The 24,274-nt window shown below is 40.2% G+C and overlaps 2 protein-coding genes across 3 annotated transcripts in view; both read left to right on the top strand.

Moving 5' to 3' along the window:
- Positions 1 to 16,791, top strand: part of Utp6 (UTP6 small subunit processome component) — a 31,584-nt gene extending 14,793 nt beyond the window's left edge. The window contains exons 9-19 of one of the 2 annotated variants that reach the window (XM_047547650.1): positions 679 to 760; positions 1,534 to 1,615; positions 2,628 to 2,812; positions 3,309 to 3,388; positions 3,777 to 3,854; positions 7,134 to 7,313; positions 8,532 to 8,612; positions 8,784 to 8,893; positions 9,779 to 9,845; positions 13,234 to 13,306; positions 14,533 to 16,791. In XM_047547650.1, coding sequence (XP_047403606.1) covers positions 679 to 760; positions 1,534 to 1,615; positions 2,628 to 2,812; positions 3,309 to 3,388; positions 3,777 to 3,854; positions 7,134 to 7,313; positions 8,532 to 8,612; positions 8,784 to 8,893; positions 9,779 to 9,845; positions 13,234 to 13,306; positions 14,533 to 14,687 — 1,173 coding nt within the window. In that variant the 3' untranslated portion in view covers positions 14,688 to 16,791. Of the gene's footprint in view, positions 1 to 678; positions 761 to 1,533; positions 1,616 to 2,627; positions 2,813 to 3,308; positions 3,389 to 3,776; positions 3,855 to 7,133; positions 7,314 to 8,531; positions 8,613 to 8,783; positions 9,011 to 9,778; positions 9,846 to 13,233; positions 13,307 to 14,532 lie in introns of those variants that run through there. The other variant, XR_007107958.1, reaches the window with a different exon arrangement.
- Positions 16,792 to 18,347: 1,556 nt separating this feature from the next.
- On the top strand, positions 18,348 to 24,020 carry Coprs (coordinator of PRMT5 and differentiation stimulator). Its single transcript, XM_047546438.1, has 4 exons — positions 18,348 to 18,513; positions 20,581 to 20,647; positions 22,672 to 22,890; positions 23,597 to 24,020. The coding sequence occupies exons 1-4, from the start codon at positions 18,415 to 18,417 to the stop codon at positions 23,764 to 23,766; spliced, it is 555 nt and encodes a 184-aa protein (XP_047402394.1). The 5' UTR covers positions 18,348 to 18,414; the 3' UTR covers positions 23,767 to 24,020.
- Positions 24,021 to 24,274: the final 254 nt, after the last annotated feature.

Raw genomic sequence — 24,274 nt, 5'->3', positions numbered from 1 at the left:
CACTGAAATGTAACCTACAACCTCTAGCCCTTTTTGCTTTTTATTTTGATTCAAGGTCTTGCCAAGTTGCTGAGACCGCCCTTGAACTTGCAGTCTTCCTGCCTTAATCTCCTGAGTAGCTGGGAATACAGGCATGTGCTACCATGCCCACTTCTTTTACTTTTTGTATGATTTTTTTTTTGGCAGGGGGGGTGCTGGGGATCGAACCCAGGGCCTTATGCTTACAAGGCAAGAACTTTACCAACTGAGCTATCTCCCCAGCCCCTTTGTATGATTTTTAACATGATAGAATATCTTGGAGAAGATTTAGAATGTTAGAACTAAAAAAGGAACTTTGCTATTGTCTGTTATTGTGGTTTCCAATTTGGAAATATTTTACCCAGATAAAATCTTGAACAGAAGGATAATTAAAACATGTGCAGCTTGACCTGTTCTAAATGGAGAGTGAGATCTTAAGCTGTATGATCTTTCTACCACTACAGGATCCTGAGAGAAAGGAGCTGGAAGATCAGTGATCTCGTTCCAACAAGTTGTACATTTTTACAAGGGAGGGAATTGGTTCAGTGAGAGTGTGAGAGAGCGAGATGTGGTTTGTTCAGGTCGTCTAGGACTGTTAATTTTCATCCTAGTGCTTTTTTTTTTTTTTTAATTTGCCCTACTTAATGTAACACTTTGTAGGGGAATTTTGATCATCCTGAAGAAATCCTTAATGGCGAGTTGGCACGCATCGTCTACAAAAATTCTATAAGCAAGATTAAAGGTTGGTATCTTTTGAACATTTATTCATGCTAGGAAAGTGGAGCATTCTATTTATAGTGAGGAGGACTGTTAACTAATTTTGAAAATTTGTAATATGTATAAAACCCTGATTGTAGGGATAGTGTCCTGAATCTTTTAGAAAATGCTTAAAAAATGTCTAGTCTCCAAGACTATAATTGGACATTTTCAGTAGCTCACTTGGGTATTGAAAAGAAATAGAGGACTTAGTTTGTTTCCTTATGCCCTTAAGTTTAGGATGAAAGTACTTATGAATATCCCAAAATATTAATAATGGCTTTGCTTGGTTAGTGGGACTATAGGATCTCCCCCAGCCCATTTTTTTCTATTTCTCAAAAAGAAAAGGAAAAAAAAAAAAAAGTCACAACCAAAATAAGCTCCTTTCATTTGGGGTGTAGGTTAGTGGTAGAGCATGTTTAGCATGTATGAGGCCTTGGGTTCAATCCCCAACTTCTTCGAACCCCCACCCCCACTTAAAATTAAAAAACAAAAAACAAAAAACAAAAAAAAACTATTAGCCAGGTGCAAGTTCAGGGTCAACCTCAGCAACCTGGTGAGACTGTCTCCAGAAAATAAAAAAATGGAATGGAGATGTTGCTCAGTAGTAGAGTGCCCCTGGGTTCAAACTCCAGTACCACTAAAAGAAATAGAACTATAGTTAGTCCAGTACATCAAGGAAATAGTACTTTTATAATAAAGTGATTCTTTAGTGTCTCCTTGGTGATGAATTTCCTCTCCCCTCTTTTTAAATTTTAGGTGCTGAATTTCATGTATCACTTCTTTCAATTGCACAACTGTTTGATTTTGCCAAAGATCTACAAAAAGAGATTTATGATGAGTAAGTAAAATGGTAGAAAGGTGAATTATATCTATTTCTGATCTTTTGATAATGATTTGAGTTTGGTTCTTTATAAGGGAGGAAAAAGATACCACACTAAATGCTTGGAAAAAAAGCTAAGTTTTAAGAAAAATTTGTATGCTATTACATATTCAAAGAGTATGTTTTTAGAGAATGCTTTGAATTTATTTATTGACTTCCTTTGAGAAAGTTTGTCTATATTCAATAACAAATATGTCCTAAGGCTTATATAAAAACCCTGTATCCTGCTGGCATGTGGCACATACTTGTAAAGTCAAGCTGGTCAAAGACTGAGGCAGGATCACAAGTTTGAGGCTAGCTCAGTGGTAGAGCTAGTCTGTGTGAGGCCCTGGGATCAGTCCTTAGTACCAAAAACAAAACAAGAAAATCTATATCCTGCTTTCCTGGCACGTCTTTTGTTCATAAAACAGGAGTTGTATTCATAACTGTTCTTAGTGGAATGTTGCAAGTAATTTTATTCTTTAAAGCCTGATTATATTGTCTAAGAATTATTTGTGCCTACATTATATGTACTTCCATTCTTAGGTAGCACCCTGTGCTTTCATAGGCAATAAGATGAAACATGGATCAGTTTGTCCTTTGGATCTTCAGGGTTTTGGTAGAGGATTAGGTTGTGCTTTTCCTCTGCCTCCATTATAATAGGAAATCAAGAGTCAGGATATAAAGCTGTCAAGAGCTCTTGGAGGCTTTTGTGGTCACAGACAAATGCTGACTTGACTCTGAGTTAACTTGAATATTGGCATTTGTCAGTGGTGTCTGAAATATGCAACAATAAATGTGTGACAACTTTGTTCCATTGACTGTATAGCGAGTGAAGATATTCTGGAGAGCAGATTGGGAAGTGACTCTTAATATACTGCAATTGTAAAGATGTCCTTTATACATTTTTAGACCATGGAGAACTGTCTCTTTGGGAATTTTGAGTTAGTTCCTTTTTATGGGACAGATGCCAGTAAGCTGTATTTTTCAGCCTTCAGGCTATGCACACAGATGACCCTCTCACTTGGGATTATGTGGCACGGCGAGAATTAGAGATCCAGTCTCAACCAGGAGATGAGCAGCCTTTGACGAAACAAGCCAGAGCAGTGGAGGTGGGCCAGAGGGAGGAGAGGTGCTGTGCTGTATATGAAGAGGCGGTGAAGACTCTGCCTACAGGTGAACTTCTTTAAACTGTCATGTGGTATAGAAGTAATAGTATCCAGGTGTGAAGCTGACACGCCCCTTCCCCAAATCAGCACTGCAAATCTCTCTGTAGAACAGTGTACAGTGTGCCAGGCTTTCCAGCTTGTTCTTTCTTGGATGGTGAAAGTTGGAGCTTTTGTAAACTTCCTCTATTTTTGTGGTCTTTATGTTCATTTGTTTGGAGGAAATAATACTTAGGAAATGATAATTCAGAAGATTCTTAATTATCTTTTGCTAGAGTTTTGACTTATTTTATAATATTGGAGAATAAAGTGAGTATCTAAAACCTGGGTAAAGCTTTTGATTTTTGTTTCCATCATTACTCAGTTGCTTTCCCCTAGTATTTGAAATGATTGTAATCTGAATAGCTTTGCCATCAAGCTAAGGCATTTTTCCTTTGAAGAAAACATGTGGTGATTGTTGAACTAAGAGAATTGGTAATCTTATCAATGTAATCTGACTTTTCCAGAGGGCATGTGGAAGTGTTATATCAACTTTTGCTTGGAAAGGTTTTCTAAGAAGACGAGTAGTGCGTTCCTCAGAGGGAAGGTAAGGACTTCTCTTACATGGTTACAGTGACTGATTAGAAAGGGTTTGTTTTCTGAAAGAAGAACAAAAAGCATAGCTTTTTGTGGGGTCTGGGCCAGTTTTGGAACTTCAGGCTTAACCACTTTCTCTTGGTGAGTGGCCTGTCATTTTCAAGGTCTGATTTGGTTTGCCCTTATACTGCATATGGGTAGGCGGGGCCCCTCTTCTTACTGGACTGGGCCCCAAATAGCTGATAACCTCATCAGGGATGAGTGACACTATCATGCAGGAGCAACTCAGTCCCTCCTCTGAATTGGTAGAAATATGCAAAATTACTTTTGTTTGTATCAGTTGTCAGAGGCCCCAGCTGAGATCTTGGTAATAAACTGAGGAATTTTTCTGATTTTAGAGACTGGAGAGAACTATGATTCCATTCAGGAAGGCACATGAACTCAAGCTCCTTTCAGAATCCCAATGCAAGCAGTGGGTAAGAACATTGAGAGCACATTCACTGTCAGTTACATGTACTTTATTTTAGTTGTTTTGTGCTGTCGTCAATGTGTTTTGTATCTACATAGGTAGATAGATCTGTCTATCTTATACAACTATGGCCATTTGGAAGATATTTACATATGGTTGTATTTAGTGTATACCAAAATTGAAATCTGTAAAGGGAAGAGTATTTTACAGTGGAAAGCACTTGAACAAAGAGTCTGAGTTTGGGTTTATTTTGTTGATTCACCCATTCTTTCTTTCTTTCTTTGTGGTGCTGGTGATCAGACGAGGGCCTTGTGCATGCTAGGCAGGTGCTCTTCCACCGAGCCTCACCTCCAATCGCATTCATCCATCTTTTATTGAATGTTTTTTTTCCTGAACCTGTGTCTGGCCCAGAGTAACCATTGATACAGTAAAGACAAATGAGATATATTCCTGTTTCGAAAGCTGACAGTAAGAGGCACATTAAACCCTCTGGAAAAAACAACAACAACAACAAAAAACCCTCTGTACCATGTGGTGAGGTTAAAGATGTTAGAAAGTCCAGAATAATGTGCTGTGGAAATGGAAATATGTAGTTTTAGACCTGGTTTTACTGCATAGTAGCTAGATGACTTAAAAAAACCACTCAAATTTTCTGAGTTTATTTGGTTTTAAAATAGTCATCTTTTTTTTGCTACCTCACAAAGTTGTTGAGAGCATTGAATGAAGTAGTGAATGTGTTAATATATTTAAATAACTCTTCATGGGAAAAATACCAAAAGTCTTTGTATTTGTTGAGTCTTTTATTTATATGTCTTATGCCTCTTTTTGATCAATATTATTTTTATGTAATTGTAATTAATGTTTTACTATTTTGTATTGTTCTATTTTTGCATTAATATTTTCCCCAAGGTACTAGATAGTATAGCCTGTTATATTATACCAAGGCTGAGATACCCTTCTGTTAGGGCAACTATTCAGGAAAATCCTAGGTCTAGAGCTATTGAATGTTGGGAAGTCATTCACACCTCATAAATTCAGGTGACCTTTGAGTGTTACCTTGGCAGTCCTGTTCTCCTGTTATCATTTTTCTTCTGCCATTTACAGCTCCGGCTATTTCAAACATTCTTATAATGCTCAAGTCTCTGATGTTGCCTATCCTAAGACTACCACTTCAGCCATCATTGGTGACCTTGCTTATAATGAGAGTCCCTTAGCATACTGCCATTAAACAAATGCCCAGCTAATTCTACACCCATCCTTTCTCCAGATTGTTCTCCACAGAATCTCCACTCTTAACTTGGCCCTGTCAGTATTTCTAAACTCACCTTCTAGTCCTCTGATGTGTATCTTATCCTCCAGCCATACTGAACTTGGATTTCCTTTCATATCTGAGCTGTCTTTGGCCTCTTGCACCTGCTGGTTGGGAATGCCTTCTCTTTTTCTGGAGGTCTCTGTGTTCATTTGACTAGTGCCTATTTCTCTTTCAAGTCTTGACTTGAATGCTTCTTTTCTGAGAGTCCTTTCTCGTAATTGGCAAAACTCAAGGTGGTGTTTCTGATTTGTACTCATGTAGCAGGTGATTTTTTTTCTGTTATGGCACATATCAAACTGTCTTTTTTGGTAGACTGGAGACTGTAGGTAGTAGGAATGTACCCAATTTGCTCACGATTGAACCTAGCATGTAACAGTGTGTAATAGAAATACTTGGTGAGTAAACTGTATGTATTGCCATTTACTCACTTTTTCAGATTTGTAAAATTGGAGTTGTTTTAGTTTTTTTTTCTTTCTATTTTTTGGTACTGGGGATTGAACCCAGGGGGCATTGAACCACTGAGCCACATCTGCATCCCTTTTTTAATATTTTATTTTGAGATGGCCTCGCTAAGTTGCTGAGGTTGGCTTTGAACCTGCGATCCTCCTACCTCAGCATCCTGAGATGCTGGGATTACGGGTGAGTGCCACTGCGCTTGGTGGTTTTTTCCTCTTTTAAAACTGTGGAAGCTGGGGTGTAGTAGTATATACCTGTAATCTCAGCTACTTGGGACAGTGAGGCCAGCCAGGGCAGTTTAGTGAGACCCTGTCTTAAAATAAGTAAGAACTGGGAATATAGCACAGTGATAGAGTGCCCCTGTGTTCAATCCCTGGTACTACAAAATCAACCAGAGCATAAATAAGCCTTTGAACAGATAAGATTTCCTTCCTTTATTTGTCAGGCCATGTTTGTAAAGTAAAATTCAAAAAAAATTTTAAAAATTTTATTTGTAGATGGACACAATATCTTTATTTTTCATTTTATGTGGTGCTGTGGATTTAACCCAGTGTCTCACACATGCAAGGCAAGCGCTCTACACCACGAATGCAGCCTGCAAAACTTTTAAAAGATGAAAACTTTCAAGACTTGAGACACAGTTCTGAATTACATTTCAGAAAAATTGTAATGTTCTCTACAGCATCTCCACTCTTTAACTCTCCACTCGTCAGCTCCATTTGATTGAATACATCTATTTCATTATTGTGCCCCAAATACTTATTTTATCTTTATTGATTTTTATATTCTGGTGGGTGTGGGCAACCAGTCTAAATCCCTGCCTCATGCTGTGCTAGGGATTGAACCTGAGGGAGTTCCACCACTGAACTACATCTAGTCCCCTAGTCCCTCCACCCCCAGAATTTATTTGATAAGACTTTGGAATTAAGTCATGATGGTCCAGGTTTTGCGTGTGTGTGGTGGGGCATACTGGGGATTGAACCCAAGGGTGCTCTACAACTGAATTAAACCTCAGCCCTTTTTATTTTTTGATTTTTGAGATAGGGTCTTGCTAAGCTGCCCAGGCTGACCTTGAACTTGTCATCTTTCTGACTCACCCTCCCAAGTGACTGGGATTATAGGTGTATGCTCCTGCACACCATCTTTTGTTCCCCCCCTTTTTATTTTTTAATATTTATATATATATATATATATATATATACATATATATATATATATTTAGTTGTTTATGGACCTTTATTTTATTTATATATGTGGTGCTGAGAATTAAACCCAGTGCCTCACATATGCCAGGCAAATGCTGTACCACTGAGCCCAGTCCTGTCCCTGTTTTTTTATTTTCCTTATGTATAGGAGTAGGAAAAGGAGGAGGAATTCCACATTGTTCACTTTGGGCCAATTTAGCAGCCAGGGTAAACATTTTAGTGGAAAGGATGTTGAAATTATTGTCTCATATGAGATCTTTTTCTCTTTTATTTAGGTTTTAATAATTAATTTTTCAATGATCCTTTGTCTTAGATTGAGTTGTTGTTGCACCGTGACTTCTTTACGGAAGCTCTGGAGGTAGCAGAAGCTGGGATTGAATTGTTCAAGGACTCTGTGACAATGTGGCAGATGAAGCTGCAGGTGCTGATTGCCTCAAAGAGCCCTGACATAACCATGTTTGTTGAAGAAGCCTTTGTGCACCTAAAACCCCAGGTTTGTGAGTTGGGTCTTTTCATGTTTCATTCTATTTGGGAAACCTGTTAAGACTTTAGCCAAAACTACTTTGAATACTTGTTTGCTGAGAGCCAACCCTAGAGTGACATTTATTATAAATTGGTGATGGTTCAAGGACAGGAGTAGAAGAATTTACTTCCATTTAATAGACTTTCATTTTCTTTTCTTTTTTTTTTTTTTTTGGTACTGGGGATTGAACCCAGGGGCTCTTAATCACTGAGCCACATCTCTGGCCCTTTTTTGAATTTTTTTTAGAGACAGGGTCTTGCTACATTCCTTAGGTTGGCTTTGAACTTGTGATCCTCCTGTCTCGGCCTCCTGAGCCTCTGGGATTATAGGTGTGCACCACTGTGTGCAGCTTCAACATCTTATTTTTAACCCTTATTTGAAAATCGACTATATTATATAAAACTTTCTATTCTGTTTAGATATCTTACAAGTGGTGAGTATGATACAATATTATTCTCACTTGCATCCAAAGCTAAACATAGACCTGAATTTTTTTTTTTAATAATTTTTTAGTTGTCAATGGACTTTATTTTATTTATATGTGGTGCTGAGAATCGAACCCATTGCCTCACCCATGCCAGGCAAGTGCTCTGCCTCTAAGCCAGTACTCCAGCCTCCTAGAGCTAACAAATATATTTTTAAATCACAAATATATTTCTAAACTTTAAAGAGCAAAACTTCAAACTATGCAGTAAATCTTTTATATTAGTGAGGAAAAATATACTCCAGAAGGTAAAATGGGAAAAATACTATCTTACTAATAATTTGTGTTTGCTTTTGGGACATGAGTGAAAAATCAGATAGTTTAGCCTTGATTAGTTAGTTCTTGTGTTGTGGGTTCTAGACAGCAGAGCCATGGCCTGGGTAGCTGTGAGTTGGGCTGGCTGTCTGCTGTTAATGGTTTAAGTAACTGAATGATGATTGATGATGTCAATGTAGGAAGTATTCCCCAACAGAAGGGAACTAAAATTAGCAGGAGAGTATTGCTCTGGATGACTTAGAAGGCTTCTTAGTTCTGGCATGCCAGTTCCTGCTGGGGAATGAGAATTCTTTCATTATTAGGACAGACTAGAATTGAATCCATATTTTGCATATTGATTATCTTAGGAGGACCTCATCTTTATAGTGATAAATTTTCAGAGCATAGTGCTGAACAGTTATTTTCTAACATTTTTTTATTGGGAGCAGGTTTGTCTGCCCTTGTGGATTTCTTGGGCAGAGTGGAGTGAAGGTGCCCAAAGCCATGAAGACACAGAAGCAATCTTTAAGGTATAAGCTCCATGTTCTAAGTTTTGTGGTTTGGGGAATGGACTCCCCGGTTGGCTAGTGTGAGGGTTCTTGGCATGTGTCCTAAAGCCCTATTGAGTAGCCTGGGATAATTTGTTTCATCATATATAAATTTCCTCACACAGCCTATTTATTTTTTCTTTTACATTGTAGAAAGCTATATTAGCTATCACAGGTACCAGCTCAGTAACTCTGAAGGATAAATACCTGGATTGGGCTTATCGAAGTGGTGGCAACAAAAAGGCCAGAACTGTGTTTAAAAGGTACTCACAGACTTTCATAGCTGTTTCTGCTCTTCTCTACCCCATGGCCCATCATAGCCAAATTGGATGTATCATAAATAGTATCTGATGAAGTAATCCAAGGGACTTTTAAAAAAGGTAATGCTTCCTTTTACTTCTTTTGAACAATAAAAGCAGTTTATCCTCTTTGTGGCAGAAAAAATTAGCAGGTGCTTCATTGTAATCCCATCAAAATAAAAACCACTTTTGATACATTTTAAAATTTGTTTATTATGTAGTTGAGATTAAAACTATAATTGTAGTTTTGTATTCCACCTTTTCCTCCTTCAGTAAAACTTTTTTATTAATATTTATTAAAAATGATTAAATGATGTACCACCCTGTGGATGTGCTATAATTTCTTTGGCCATGGTTATACTGCTTTGATGAACATTTCCTTGGCAGTAGTATTGTCCATATGGGAAATTATTTCCTTCGAATGTAGTCTTAGAAATGGAACTATTGGGGCTGGGGATATAGCTCAGTTGGTAGAGTGTTTGCCTTGCAAGCACAAGGCCCTGGGTTCAAATCCCCAGCACCGCAAAAAAAAAAAAAAAAAGGAACTGTTGGCCTCCAAATAGATCTTCAGATGTACTTGGGGAAACTTTAGACTCTAAATGTGAGAAAGAAGAAAAGTGAGTAGGAAAAAGTTTGGTGGTGGTGAAGGGGAAGTCTCTAGAGGTTGAAAGTATTCATTGGGTCATGGGAGTGAGCAGGCCATTGGCTCTAGACATTGCATTGAATCACAACTAAGTCTTTGTTAAACCCCTTGTTTTGGAGGCACTGGCCTGGGTATTTCTTCTTATTTATAAGATGCGAAAGGCATCCTATCATTGTAGAAAATGACATTTCCACATTCCTTTTTAGTTTACAGGAAAGCCGGCCATTTTCAGTAGATTTTTTCAGGAAAATGATCCAGTTTGAAAAGGAGCAAGTAAGTATTCTAAGTATTTCTTGCCTGGGAAAATGGGCTAGTAGTTACTAATCCATGGAGCATCCCATTGTTTTAAAAACTTATTATTATACGTATAAATTTCTGGTCCCCCAGGTGCGGTGGTGCACACTTGTAATCCCAGCTACTGGGAGGCTGAGGCACGATGATCACAAATTTGAGGCTAGCATGAACAACTTAGGGGAGACCCTGTGTCAAAATAAAAAATGATGTAGCTAAGTGGTAGGGCACCCCTGGGTTCAATCTCCAATACTGTTGGGGAAGAAAAGAATTTTCTTGTTCCTTGGTTCAAACTGTTTTCCATAGAGCTAGTAGAAATGGTATCAAGCAGAGGAGAAAGTACATGTTTGGAGAGTAGAAAACTCAGACATGACTTCTTCTTTTTTTTTTTTTTTTTTCTTGTGGTGCTGGGGATCGAACCCAGGGCCTTGTGCTTGCAAGGCAAGCACGCTACCGACTGAGCTATCTCCCAAGCCCGGACATCACTTCTTATAGGAAGCCTTACCTGCCAGGCTGGGTGAGGGGCTGCTGCTGGTTTGCCTTCAGAGTGTGGATGGTGAAATAGGAAGTGAAGATTCAATGACTATTTCTGATGTTTTTAAATGAAACTTGTGAGTCAGAGGAAAGGATAGGAAAGTCACATTTAAAAAATAATTCACAAAAATCCTAATGTAGCTGTGATCCTATCACATTAACACAGCCTTTAAATTTTTTTTTTTTTTTTTTTTTTTTAATTTACATGTAGTTGGTTTTGTACTGTTGTATTTTGAAGTTAGGTGTCATATGGGGATCCTTTTTTAACAGTATTATTTTGTAAAAACATTCCTATGTTTTTATTTGTTTATCGTATTTTTAATGATGTAATGTACTCCTTTTTTTTTTCTTTTTTTTCTTTGGGTACTGGGGATTGAACCCATGGGTGCTTAACCACTGAACCACATCCCTAGCCCTTTTTTTATATTTTATTTTGAGATAGGGTCTCGCTGAGTTGCTTAGTGCCTCACTGAAAGATGCTGAGGCTGATTTAGAGATCTATTTTTTTATTTTTGGGTGGTACCAGGGATTGAACCTCAGGAGCACTCAACCACTGAGCCACATCCCCAGCCTGATTTTGTATTTTATTTAGAGACAGGGTCTCACTGAGTTTTTTTAGTGCCTCGCTTTTGTCGAGGCTTGCTTTGAACTCGAGATCCTCCTGCCTCAGTGTCCCAAACTGCTGTGATAACAGGCTTGTTCCATCGCCCCCTGGTGCTAAGGCTTTCTCTAAACTTGCAATAGCAACTGGGGTTATAGGCCTGCACCACTGTGCCCGGCTGTAATGTAATTCTTAAACCTGTAGTTTTCATATCTATTTCATTACATATCGATTTTCACCAGTTTTTTGAATATTGAAAATAGTGCTGCAGACATTGTTTTTATGTAGCTTTTTTTTTCTTTTGAGTTATTGAGATAAATTTCTTTATTGGGGACATATTTTGTATGGTTTTATATATTGCCATGTAGTCCTCCCAAAAGAATTAAACTTTTTTATAATCAGCAGGTATACTGCATTCTTGTTTCCTCTTAGCTTCTCCAAGTATCCAGTTTTGCTTTTTCTCTTTTATTTTGGCACCTCACATGATGTTTATATTTTTATTTGCGTTTTCAAAAGTTAGCCGGGCACGGTGGTGCACACCTGTAATCCCATCCCCTTGGGAGCCCGAGGCAGGAAGATCACATTTCAAAGCCAGCCTCAGCAACTTAGCAAGACCCTGACTCTAAATAAAATATAAGAAAGGACTGGGGATGTGGGTCAGGTTCAGTGCCCCTGGGTTCAATCCCCGATACCCCACCAGCCTCCACATTCCCTGCCAAAAAAAAGTTACTAGTGAGGTTGAACTCCTTTTTTCATACTTTGATCATTGTTTCTGAGTCAAGGATCTGTTCAAGATCTGCAGTATAGTACAGTCTTACAGTACTGCAGATAGTTAGGCATAATTAAATAGCCAGACATTGTATTAACATGTACTGTGGGCAGACCACTTAATTCTAAACCTCACATCTTCATCTATAAATGGAGGTCCTTATACTAACTTTTTCAGGTGTATGAGAGTTAAAAGGCCTACTTGGGATACTGTGTAGAAAGGACTTTGCATAGTGCTTTGTACATTAGGAACCCTCAACCAAAGTTTGATTCTTGTTTTATTAAGCTTGTGTGGTTAAATTGACTTCCTGTAATATAATACAATCTCTGTGAAGGGAGATTTGAATTAGGAACTTTTTTTCTGTGCTGTAGGAATCGAACCCAGGGTCTCACATATGCTAGACGAGTACTTTATTCCTGAGGTACCTCCTGAGCTCAGGAAGTAGTTATTTCATTATACAAAGGAATTTTTAAACTGAAGATGTCAGTCTACTTTAAAAAGAAAGCAAAAGGGAATACATTTTAAAAAATAGGTAAAGAATTAGCAGTTATTGATTGTCTAAAATTAGTGATAACTCTTCTGGGTTCATAATTAATAACACTTTAATACTTAGAGTTGCACTAAGAAGTACATACCTTGTTTTCCATGTGAGGAAATATTGATAGAGAGTTTAAAAAACTTGTTGAAGGTCTGCCAGGTGTGGTGCTGCATGCCTGTAATCCAGGCAACCAGGAAGGCTGAGGCAAGCAGATTACAAGTTCAAGGCCAGTCTCAGCAACTTAGTGAGCCCTGTCTCAAAATGAAAAAATAAAAAGGACTGGGAATTTGACTCAGTGGTAAAGCACCCCTGGGTTCAATCCCCACACCAAAAAAAGAAAAGAAGAAAAAACAAAACTTGCCGGGGGTCATATAAATGGGGAGTAGAACATTCTCCATTTGTTTATTTATTTCAGTCTCATTCCTCAAGCCTTTCAAATGTTTTCTGTGAAGCCTCTCATGTTTCCCACTGAAATAAAAAAAAAAAATTATTCTTTTTAGTTATACATGACAATAGAATGTATTTTGATGTGTCATATATACATGGAGTATAACTTCCCATTGTGATTGTACATGATGTGGAGTTACACTGGTCCTGTATTCATATATGAACGTAGGAAAATTACATCTGATTCTACTGTCTTTCCTATTTCCATTTCCACTAACTTCCCTTCAATCCTCTTTGTTTAATCCCCACTGAAAATTTAAGATGTTCATGCCACCAGAGCATGGACATTGACCTCACTCTGGTGGGTAGCATATTTGCCCTTTTTCTGGGTAAGTTGAGAACTAGGCTGGTTGTCTCATACCCTGACCCTCCTTCCCCTTCAAATACCTAACAGATAGTAGTTGTTTAGTAGTAAGTTTGAAATGAACTTGTGACATTATAAGCACGCTTCAGTGGCAAACTGTCTGATTGTTTTTGTTAGGAATCCTGCAAGATGACAAACTTAAGAGAATATTATGAGAGAGCTTTGAGAGAGTTTGGATCTGTAGATTCTGGTACGTAAAACTTTAGTTATGGACACGAGTGTTGGCTTATGCAGTCTGTGACCTGTGAGCAGATTAGAGTAGTGTTTAGTGTTTTTGTATAATGGCACTTGATTCCTTCCCCTGCTGTCTCCCTTGCCTTGTGTACAAGAACTTTGTACACATAGTTTTACTTAAAATTTTAAGTGTAAAGTGTAAGGATCTATGAGTTCTTCTGTTAACTCTGTGTTAGAGAAAGATCTACTTGGTTAGGTTCTCTTAAAAAAATTTTGTAGTGGGGCACAGTAGCACATGTCTGTAATTCTAATCACTTGGAGGGTTGAGGCAGGAAATTGCCTCAGCACTTAGTGAGACTCTGTCTCAAAAAAAAAAAAAAAAAAGAGGACTGGGGATATAGCTCAAGGGTAAAATGCCCCTGGGTTCAACCCCCAGTGCTTTCTAGCTTCCACATGTGAGAGAAAACATAAGACCCTTGAACTTAAGTTTGACTGACTTTGCTTAACTTCATGGACTGTAGTTCCAACCATTTTCCTGAAAATGACATAATTCAGTTTTTCTTTATGGCTGAATAAAACTCCATTGTGTGTGTGTAACATTTTCTTTATCCATTCATCCATTGATGGACACTTGGGCTGACTGGTTTCATAGTTTGGCTATTGTGGATTGTGCCACTATAAACATGGTTATATACATATTGCTGTAGTATGATGACTTTAATTCTTTAGGATAAATACTGAAGAATGGTGTAGCTGGGTCATATGGTGGTTTGAAGAAACCTCCATACTGATTTCCATAATGGTTGTGTATTAATTTACAATCTCACCAACAGTTCCTACTGGTTTTCAAGAGATCCTTCTTGGTGAAATGAAAGAAACTGGCATTTTTTTTACTAACACAAACAAATTTTATTAAGCATGGCAACAAGGTTATAGTGAACTGATTGAGGTTAATTTTGCCTTGAAAGAGACTCCACAAAATCTTCCCTCTTTAAAAATCTTAGTATTTTTAGTTCATTAAATAACAGGCTGTCATGATTAATGTGAAAGTTTTCTATTTAACCAAAAAACCTTTTTCCTACACCTTCATGTATAAAAGCCAAAGAGGTATTGCTTCATATAGGGCTGTAGGGAAATAACAGGAGTTAAATTTCTTAGAAATCTTGATCAGTATTAAATAATTAAGATTGCTTAATGATTGTCTAATCATGTTTACAGTAATTTTTTTGATTCCTTTTAAAGATCTTTGGATGGACTACATCAAAGAAGAATTGAGCCATCCACTTGGTAGACCTGAGAATTGTGGACAAATCTATTGGCGAGCCATGAAGATGTTGCAGGGAGAGTCAGCAGAGTTGTTTGTAGCCAAACATGCTATGCATCAGGCTGGCCATTAGTGAAGAGAAGAATACAACCACCTTTGTGAAATCCTCTTGCAAGCCTTCTGGACACATTTGTATTATAAGACAGTCTGTAAATTGAGAAGACAGACAAAATGGCTGATTGGTTTTGAGACATGTTTTGTGTTGTGTTAATCTTTAGTTTCAAGAAAAAGAACTGCTTATTGAATGACTACTCGTTGAGACCAAACCTACTAGTTTTTTGTTCTCCCCTCCACCCTCCTGTACTGGGGATTGAACCCCTGGGGGACTCTACCAGTGGGCTATATTCTGAGCCCATTTCCCTCCCTTTTTAAAAAAATTTGAGACAGGGTTTCACTGAGTTGTCCAGACTGACATCAAATTTGTGATTCAGTTGCCTCAACCAGAATCCCAAGTAGCTGGGGTTACAGGCATGTGCCACCATGCCCAGCAACCATAGTTCTTAAAAAACTGAATTTTATTTTTTATTCCAGGCCAAGCAGCCATATTTCTAATCTAGACCTAGCAGCTAGTTAAAATGAAAAAGGAAGTATGGTTTTATTTTCTCCTTAACTATGAAAACTATATATGATATGCATTTGAAATATGGATGAAATAAGATAGGAGAAAATGAAAACCACTTGTAATCTAGCTTAAGTTGAATATAGTAATTTGATTTCCTTTTTCAGAATTGGCTTATATTTTTAGATCATTCATTCAAGAAGTATTTGAGTGCTCATCATGTTCAGGAAAGAAGGAAGGCTTTGGGGGATGGAGGTAGGGGTTGGAAAAACAAATGCCCTAAGAGCTGGTTGGAGCAACAGAGATGAAGTTACTGGATTTGGGGGAGGGGGGAGTCCTTTAAGGTTAAGACAGTATAAAAATGTGTTTTATCTGTCCTAAGGACAGATAAGCAGAGAATTGTTTATATTTGCATTGAGGAGGCCCAGCAACAAAAGGGCAGGGTAGTAGATTAAAGTGGCAGAGAAGTATCTCAGTGGGGAGGCCTGGAAAGATGACTTAGGGCAGAAAAGGGCATTTTGAGAGCAGGGAGAGAATTGTTTGAATTATATCATTTAACATTGGTGATGTCACTGGGAGAAACATTCAGTGCAATTTCACTTAATAGTACATTATTTTCCTGTGTCATTAAATACCCTTAAAAACATTTTGAAGAATTTGTAAGATACCATTATAAAATGAGCCATGATTAATTTTACTAATCCCCTATGGTTGGACCTTGTCATTTATTCATATATATATATATATGAATGAATGTGTGTGTGTGTGTGTGTGTGTGTGTGTGTATACACACACACATACACAAATATAATATTTACATACTTTTAAATTATAAATGCTTCTGATGGAGATTTTTATCATTCATTGTTCACATCCATGGCTATTTCCTTTAAGAGACTGAATTTCTGGTATGAGTGGAATTTCTGGATCAAAGATGTATCATAGAAAATATTGATATGTATTTCCAGTTTGCTCCTTTCAAGCAGTATGAAAGTGGCAGTGTTCTTGTTTGCACTAGATATTATATTTTTTTATTTTTGACATTTTGAAAAGTGATAGTTTTAACATGCATTTTTCTGGTATTAGTGAAGTTAATGTGTTCATGTGTCTCATCTTTCATACTATTTTTAAACTACTTTTTTTTTACTAATTTATGACTTTTTAAAAAAATTCTTTTAGTTGTCAGTGGACTTTATATATATGCAGTGCTGAGAATTGAACCCAGTGCCTCACACATGCTAGGCAAGTGCTCTGCCACTGAGCTAGGACCCCAGCCCTATAAGAGTTTTTTAATATGTTGTGAATACCAGTCTTTCATTTGTCTCTACTTTGTTGCAAATAATTTCTATGTGTCATTTCTGTTGTTTTAGAAATGCTTTGAAGTTCTTCTTCTTGCTTTTCCTTTTTCCCCACAAAGCATTTAACTAGTTTTTTAGCACTCTTTGGCTATTTTTCTCTCTGCTGATTTCTGATACTACCTTTAGTATATATTGAATTCCTGTGCCTATTAGAGTGTTTTGGGATGTATTTATTTTGAGCTTTTGTACTCTTACATGTTGTTTGCTTGTCATTTCCTTTAAGAAAAATTTCTTTCTCAAGTCCTGGGAAGTTCAGTTTTCTAAATTGTACATGGCATTCTTACTTTATGAGAGATACCTGTTACCCATTGGATAGAGAGCAAAGAGGAGGGCCAGTTAAAGTAGTGAAGTTGGGTCACACTGGGATCATAACATCCTTGTATCTGCCTCTCAGTTGTTGCAGGTTATGAAAATGCTAGTTCACCTAGAGTTGCACATATATATGGTGGCCACATGTGACAAAATAATTCAGTTTCTCATTCACACTGGCCACATTTCAAGTGCTTAGTAGCCACATGATTATCATGTTGGACAGAACAGATAAAAGAACTTTTATTTCTACAGAAGATGCTATTGAGCATTGCTGACCTAGAGCCTGTGCAGACTCATGGGTCAACAGAATAGAACACGTGTTGATTGATTGCATTCCCTTCTCTGTAGGAAAGAACATAAAATAATATTTAATATTATGTGGTAAATTTTTTTTCAAATGTCTTATGTCACTTACAAACATATTGAGGGTGATGAAGAAAGGCCAGTGTCCCCAAAGACTGTTATAAGGTTGCCTGGTAAGTGAGCTGGGTGTGGTAGCACATGCCTGACCCAGTGACTTGGGAGGCTGAGGAAGGAGAATTGCAAGTTTGAGGCCAGCCGTAGCAACTTGGTGGGACCCTGTCTCAAAATAAAAAATAAAAAGGGCTGGGGGACTTAGCTCAGTGGTTAAGCACCCCTGAGAGTTCAATCTCTCGTTTAAAAAAAAAAAAAATGTTGCCTGGTGAGCAAGGAATCCAACTTTCATGTTAACTGGTAATGTGATTATCACACCTTACACTGGTTAGTCATTGCTGGGCGATGGGGTGGGGTCGCAGTAAAGGCTGCTTTATAGTTGGGTTTTGGGGGTGTGGGGATAAGCCCTGCCTGTTGCCAGGTACCACCTAATATGCTCTGCAGCAAGAAGGGAAACAGGTTGTAGACGACGAGACTTTGGGCATTAAAAAATAGGGAGTTCCTCTCAAATTCTGTCCCAGGAGACAGCCTATACTGTGTCCACACCTTGGGCAACTGAGTTGTCTTATTCATTTGAGGATGGATGGGTGACAGCCCAGTTCCAGCCTGAATTCTAGAGAAACTTGTAAAGGGATATGGAGTGAAATGTGAGCCTCAGGGTGTGGGATTTTATTTTGATAGTGGGGACTGAACCCAGGGCCTTGCACATGCTAGGCAAGTGCTCTACCACTGAGCTGCATCCTCAGCCCATCAATAGCATTGACAGCTGGGCTTTATATCCTATCTGGTAGACTTCGGGTAATTTAATGTTCTAATAAGAATGGAGGTGTTGAAGCTGAAGCACACCCAGCATGGTTGGGCAGGGATAACACTTGCCATCTCGGATCCAGCTAGTAGTCCATCCGGCTAGTTTTCAAAATCTGCACCGGGGATTGGATTGTTTGACTCTGCATGAGGTAGGTGGGCCGTATCTACCCGCGGCGGGCCCCGCCCTCTGCGTCGCCCCGCCCCTGGCTTCCTGGTGACCCGTGTCCCGCCCCGGTCGGGAACACCCGTGGCTGATTGGCCCCTCTGCGGCGTATCCTCGAGCTGGCAGCCAGGCCGGCGCATCACGTGGCCGAGCCGCGTCCCGGGCGCGGAGCCGCGGGCAGCCGGGCATGGACCCTCAGGCGGCCGGGTCCCAGGCGCTGGGGGCCGCGGGGCCGCCTCGGGGACCCCCGCTGCAGAGCGCGCGGGAGGCATCCCCCAGCCCGGAGGTGAGCTCCGCGTGGGCTCCAGGCAGAGCCACCACCAGCGGCCCGGGGCGGGAAGTTGCGGGGCTCGCGGGGGGGTGCTGGGCGGGGGCAGCGGAGCCTGGGAAGCGCCTCGGCAGCCCGTGAACGCGGAGCGCCGTTTGGGCGCGCGCCTGGGCAGGAAACGGCCGGTGCACTGGCTGCGGGGCGGGGAACCTCGAGGGCGTGGGTGGGCACGTCGGAGGGCTGGGAAGGCTGTGTGCTCCCGGGGCGCCTTTGCATACTTGGTAAATGGGAGGTGATGCTGATGATCGAGAGCTGGGGCCCGCTGCCGGGGTCCTGGGCCAGGACCTGGTGAGGAAGACGAGGAGAGGGGCTTTACCTTGAGGACCTCTGTCCATTGGTGGGCATGCTCAGCTAACCGAGCACCTGATGATGTCACATAGCGCACTCTTTTTATTTAATGAAACCAAAAGGCCCCGTTTGACGCAGGGTTTCCAGAAACTTGTTTTCATGTGTGCGCCAGACAGCTCCTGTTTTTCCTCCACTACCGTTCTTACAGTCATCACCTGCTCTTATTTTCAGTCCCTGCTTAGAGAGCTCCTTGAGGGTGAGAACCCTCCGTTTAGGGCTGTTTACCCATGCACCTGGCATTGTGCCTGGAACATACATACGTATATTAATTGGATGGATGAACGGAATGCTTATCTAAGCATCAAGGATGGTATTGAACCCAAGATATGAAAAATATAGCGGTAGACTTATACAGAAAATTACTTTGTATTGTAGAACAGAATGAGACTAATTTTAATTTTGTCAAGATGTGCACTTCTCTCAAGAACGAGAGGATGGTAGTGCCTGCAAAGACCTGGGAATGAGAATGTGCAGGGCAAATGGTTGGAGCTTGGGTCCCAAAGCAGGTAGAGGACTATTGTTCAACAAGTCCAGGGGGCGGGGCGAATGCCATGGCTAATCTTGTGCTGTGCAGTGGAGGGCTGTTGAAGGTTTGAGCAGTGATTAATTCTGTAAAGCTGGGCAAGGTGGCAGTGGTTTAGGTGAGCCGTCCAACCCCTTCAACAGCAATGACCAGTGGTTGTCAGTGACCATATGAGGTGAAATTGAATCATTAAACCCAGGCTTAACTAGATAGTGAATGCTAGTTGGGGTGAGTGCCAAGTGCAATTTGGATGTAGAATAAAAGGTGAATTTAAATTCAAGAAATGCTACATTTCTACAACATGCTAGGTGTTTGCAAATGTTATGTCATCATAAGCTCCTTGTAAGGTCAGAACAGTCACCCCCAATTTCTAGAGATCATATGTTGAATGAATGGCAGAGCTAGGATTGAAATCAGGTCTAATCATACAAGTTGTGAACATTTCTTGTTTTATTAGAAAGGGGTCTTGGAAGCCAGATGTGGTGGTGCACACCTGAAATCCCAGGTACTTGGGAGGCTGAGTCAGGAGGATCACAATTTTGAGGCCAGCCTTGGCAATTTAGCAAGACCCTGTCTCAAAAAATAAAAAAAGGTGCTGGGGATGTAGCTCAGTGGTAGAGGAATCAGTGAGGAGACAGTTTGATAGAAGGAGTTGTTAACTAGGGATGAAGTTGTTAAGTATTTGAACAGGGAAAAGGTAAAAAGTGAACACAGGCAGCAACTACAGGGAACAGCTACCAACCCTGAGGAAATGGGGGATGAAGTTGAAGTGATTAAAATTTACAGGTTTAGAGAATGGGCTTTGCAGAACTGAAATGCCAGCCTTTGGTCACAGGGCACTGCTTCAGCTGGTGCTAGGGTCTCTGAGCTTGGAGGAGAGGTCGTGGAATGAGGCTGACCCTGCAAGTTTTGGCAAAACTGGCAGCCGGATTTAGTGGCTGCTTCGGGCGGTCGTGCCCACTGCCGGTGAGGAGCAAGGTGCTTCTCTCACCAGCCCTGCTGAGTGTAACAGGGCAAAGCAGAAATATGGGTTGCAGGTCCCAGCCTGCACCATGGTGGAGAGTATGGGAGGGTGAACTTGGAGCTGGGAGGTGGTGACTCTATTGAGCATATTCAGATACCTGGGTCCCTGATAATTATTTTTTCTTCCTCAGGCTGGCTTTGCCACAGTGGATCATCCTGGTCAGGAGAGAGAGACTGTTCCAGCCATGGATCGACTAGGCAAGTAGACAGCAGAGACAGGTGGATGTTGGGAGAGATGGAGGAAAGATGAGAGGACAGTCCCTGTGTCTGGTTTGCCTGTCCTGTTAGCAAGTCCTGTAGGCCACTGAGTTGCCTTCTCTGCCCAGTGTTTCAGCAGTGCCCTCGTTTAGAAGCTATTACTGGAGTTTCCTTAAGGGAACCTCCTCAAGTTTTGTGTCCTTAGATATGTCACTTAGCCTCTCTTCATCTTTTTAAAATGGGACTGAGAGTACCTACCCCCTAGGGTGTTCTGAGGAGTGGGGAGAGGATTGCAAACTGTCCTGGCCAATGTAGTAGCCACTAGCCACTAATACCATGTGAACATAAGTTAAATTATAATGAAATTAAATGAGAAATTTGGTTCCTTAGGTACACTGACCACATTTCACGTGCATATTAGTCACAAGTGGGTAATGCTGTTGAGCAGCACAGATACTAGAGCGTTTCCATCATTGAAGAAAGTTCCAATGAATGCTGCTGATCTAGATCAAGCTCGTATCAGGTGCATTCACAGCAGCTAATACTTCCTTAGTAATCAGGAGTGCCATGCACAACTCTCAAGTATTTCCTTTTTTTCTCTTTAAATAAACTCTTAAACAACTCTATGTCCATTTTACAGATGAGAAGATGAAGACAGAGTAAAGTAGAAAATTTTTTAAAATTATGGCTAAAGATAACATAAAACTTTTATCACTTAACTCTTATATAGTATACGGTTCAGTGGCATTTAGCACAGTGACCGTACAGTATAATCATTACCACTGACTAGTTCCAGAACATTTTCATCACCCCAAAAGGAAATCCTATAGCCATTAAATAGTCATTCTCTATTCTTCCCTTTTTTGAGTCCCTAACTACTAATCTGCTTTCTGTCTCTATTAATTTACCTATTTTGGATAGACAAATGTGAGTTGACTATAAATGGAATCATATAACACGTGGCCTTTGGTGTCTGGCTTCTTTCAACTCATCATAATATTTTCAAGGCTTATCCATGTGGCAGCCTGTATCAGCACCTCAGTCCTCTTTATGGCTGAATAATTCCATGCATGGATGTACCATATTCGTTTATCATTCATCCATTGACACACATCTGGGGTTGTCTGTCTTTTGGTAATTGTGAACAGGAGTGCTGTGAACATCCTTGTTTTATTTGAAACCTGTCTTTAGTTCTTTTGGGTACGTATTTAGGAGTGGAATTGCTGGATCATTTGGTAATTCTCTAAGTTATTGAGGAATCAGTTAGGTACATTTTGGCTTAGTTACACATTTAGGAATTGGCAGTACAGATTTGAGCCCAGGCAGTGGCTCCAGACGCCATGTTCTGAATATTACCTTTTTGCTTCTAGCAGTTGTTATTTTTCCAGTGGGAATAACATGACTGTGTTAGGCCCGTTCCTCTCCCACCTCAGACCCAGCAGCACCGTAGCTCGCTATGCTCAGAGACCCACTATACTTCTCCAGCCTTTCTTTCCATTGTTGTGAGACCTTTTGAAAATGTACCTTCCTGCTCCCCCAGTGTTAGGAGAGGAACCATCAAGAGGAAAACATGGCAGCTGCCTGCTGCGACCAGATGGGCTCTGTTTTTCTACCTGCATTTCCCCTGTGCCCCTTGTACCTTTACTCACCTCTGACGTGCTCTTTGAGGCTGAGGGAAAGAATTGAAAAGCAAAATTCAATATAAGCTTGTATTGTGAAAGGGTATCATTTGCCAGGGGCCTTTTGGTGCAGTGACGTGTCTACCTCCTGATACTGTGAACTGTGCTCAGCTCCCTATGCCAACTGCAGGGCTGGGCCATGGATGGTCTTGTTTAAGACAAAATATCAGTGCTACTTCTAAAAACATAAACAGAACAATTTTTTTGTGAATGCCCAGGTGACTAAAGAGCTCCATACACTTGTTTTACTGCCCTCTTAGTAAGTCTGCCAAACATTTTTCAAGCTCACGAACAGGTCTTTTCTGGTGTGTCAATTTTAAGACCTTACTTTTGTGCATTTCTTAGCCAGTGGAGCCCAGAGCATCCCTACTGACATTCCTACCCATGGCGAAGGCACACATTCTGAAGAGGAAGGCTTTGCTGTGGAGGAGGAGGAGTCTGATGGGGATCTGAATACCTGGGAGCTGTCAGAAGGAACACACTGCCCACCCAAGGAGCAGACTGCTGATCTTTTTAATGAGGACTGGGACTTGGAGTTGAAAGCGGATCAAGGAAATCCTTATGGTAGGTGTGGAGTTTCCACGTGCTAACAGTTTAAAAGAGGAGTCCACATATAAGAATTCTGTCTCTGATTTGTTACAGGTCTGAAATTGGCAGCTGCTATTTTAGATTAAAAAAAAAAAAAAACAAAAAACCCACAAATTTTGCAGTGGACTCCATAATGTATCACTTTATTTTCACATGGAAAAAAATGTTCCTCTCTCTAGAAATCTTTGTGTGATTGAGCAGCTGCAGACAGAAGTACTCTGTTACTCCCTTGCTTCCTCTCCACTGCTAAGAACCTGGTCTGAGAAGCACAAACATGGATTGTTCAGATTGACCATGGGTGCACTTCTTCAGGAAGGGTGCGCTGTGTGTGTGTGTCTGCACTTATGTGTGTTATTACACAAAACAAATGCAAGTGTCTGCCCTTAGATATGTATATATTTTTAATTTGTTTTCACCCTCCCTCTTTCCTTCAATCTGGATTTTTTTTTTTTTTTGTCTTTGTTTTGTCACTGGGGATTGAACCACTGAGCTACATCCCCAGCCCCTTTTATTTTTAATTTTTAATTTAGAGACAGGGTCTCACTAAGTTGCTTAGGACTTCGCTAAGTTGCTAAGGCTGGTCTCGAACTTTTGATCCTCCTGCCTCAGCTTCTGAGTTGCTGAGGTTACAGGTGTGCACCATCATGCCCAGCATTTAATCTTTTTTTAAAACTGTCTGCAGATGCTGATGACATCCAGGGGAGCATTTCTCAAGAGATCAAACCTTGGGTATGCTGTGCCCCACAAGGAGACATGATCTATGACCCCAGTTGGCATCATCCACCTCCACTGATACCCCATTATTCCAAGATGGTCTTTGAAACGGGGCAGTTTGATGATGCTGAAGATTGAATGTGGAGCTTTCTGCCTCATGGGTAGGTGGGTTCTCCAAATCAAGGTCTCTCTTCCTGTCTTTGAGGTGAGATGTCCTAATTGAGATAATGTTCCCAATGGTTCCTGAGCCTGGGGTACACAGACTGGTGTTAAATAAGGTCCCATTGTTCTCCCCACTTCTGTTGTTGTTTATAAGACCCCTCCTTGGAAGTGTGTGTATTCATGTCTATGTCAGGAGGAGTTGTGTTCTTTATAAATAAAGATAGGAAAAAAGTCAATTTGTTTGTCTCCTTTCTTCCTTTTCATTAGGTGCTTCTGAGCAAGGCCCTACTCACTTCATTTGAAATCCCCAAATTACATCTTAAGGGTGGAATATTGAGGAACTTAAAACTACTCTGGGGAAGAAAAAGAATCTTAGTTTTGCTTCTGTAGATCTGACCAGTGGTTGGACTCTAGTTTATAAGGACTTTCTATAGGCTGAGAAACTAAATTAATTAAGCCAACATTTATATAATCCTTAATTGGC

The sequence above is a fragment of the Sciurus carolinensis genome, chromosome 3 (assembly GCF_902686445.1).
Source record: "Sciurus carolinensis chromosome 3, mSciCar1.2, whole genome shotgun sequence".
Classification (NCBI taxonomy): domain Eukaryota; kingdom Metazoa; phylum Chordata; class Mammalia; order Rodentia; family Sciuridae; genus Sciurus; species Sciurus carolinensis.
This window is presented reverse-complemented; position numbering and strand designations above follow the sequence as displayed.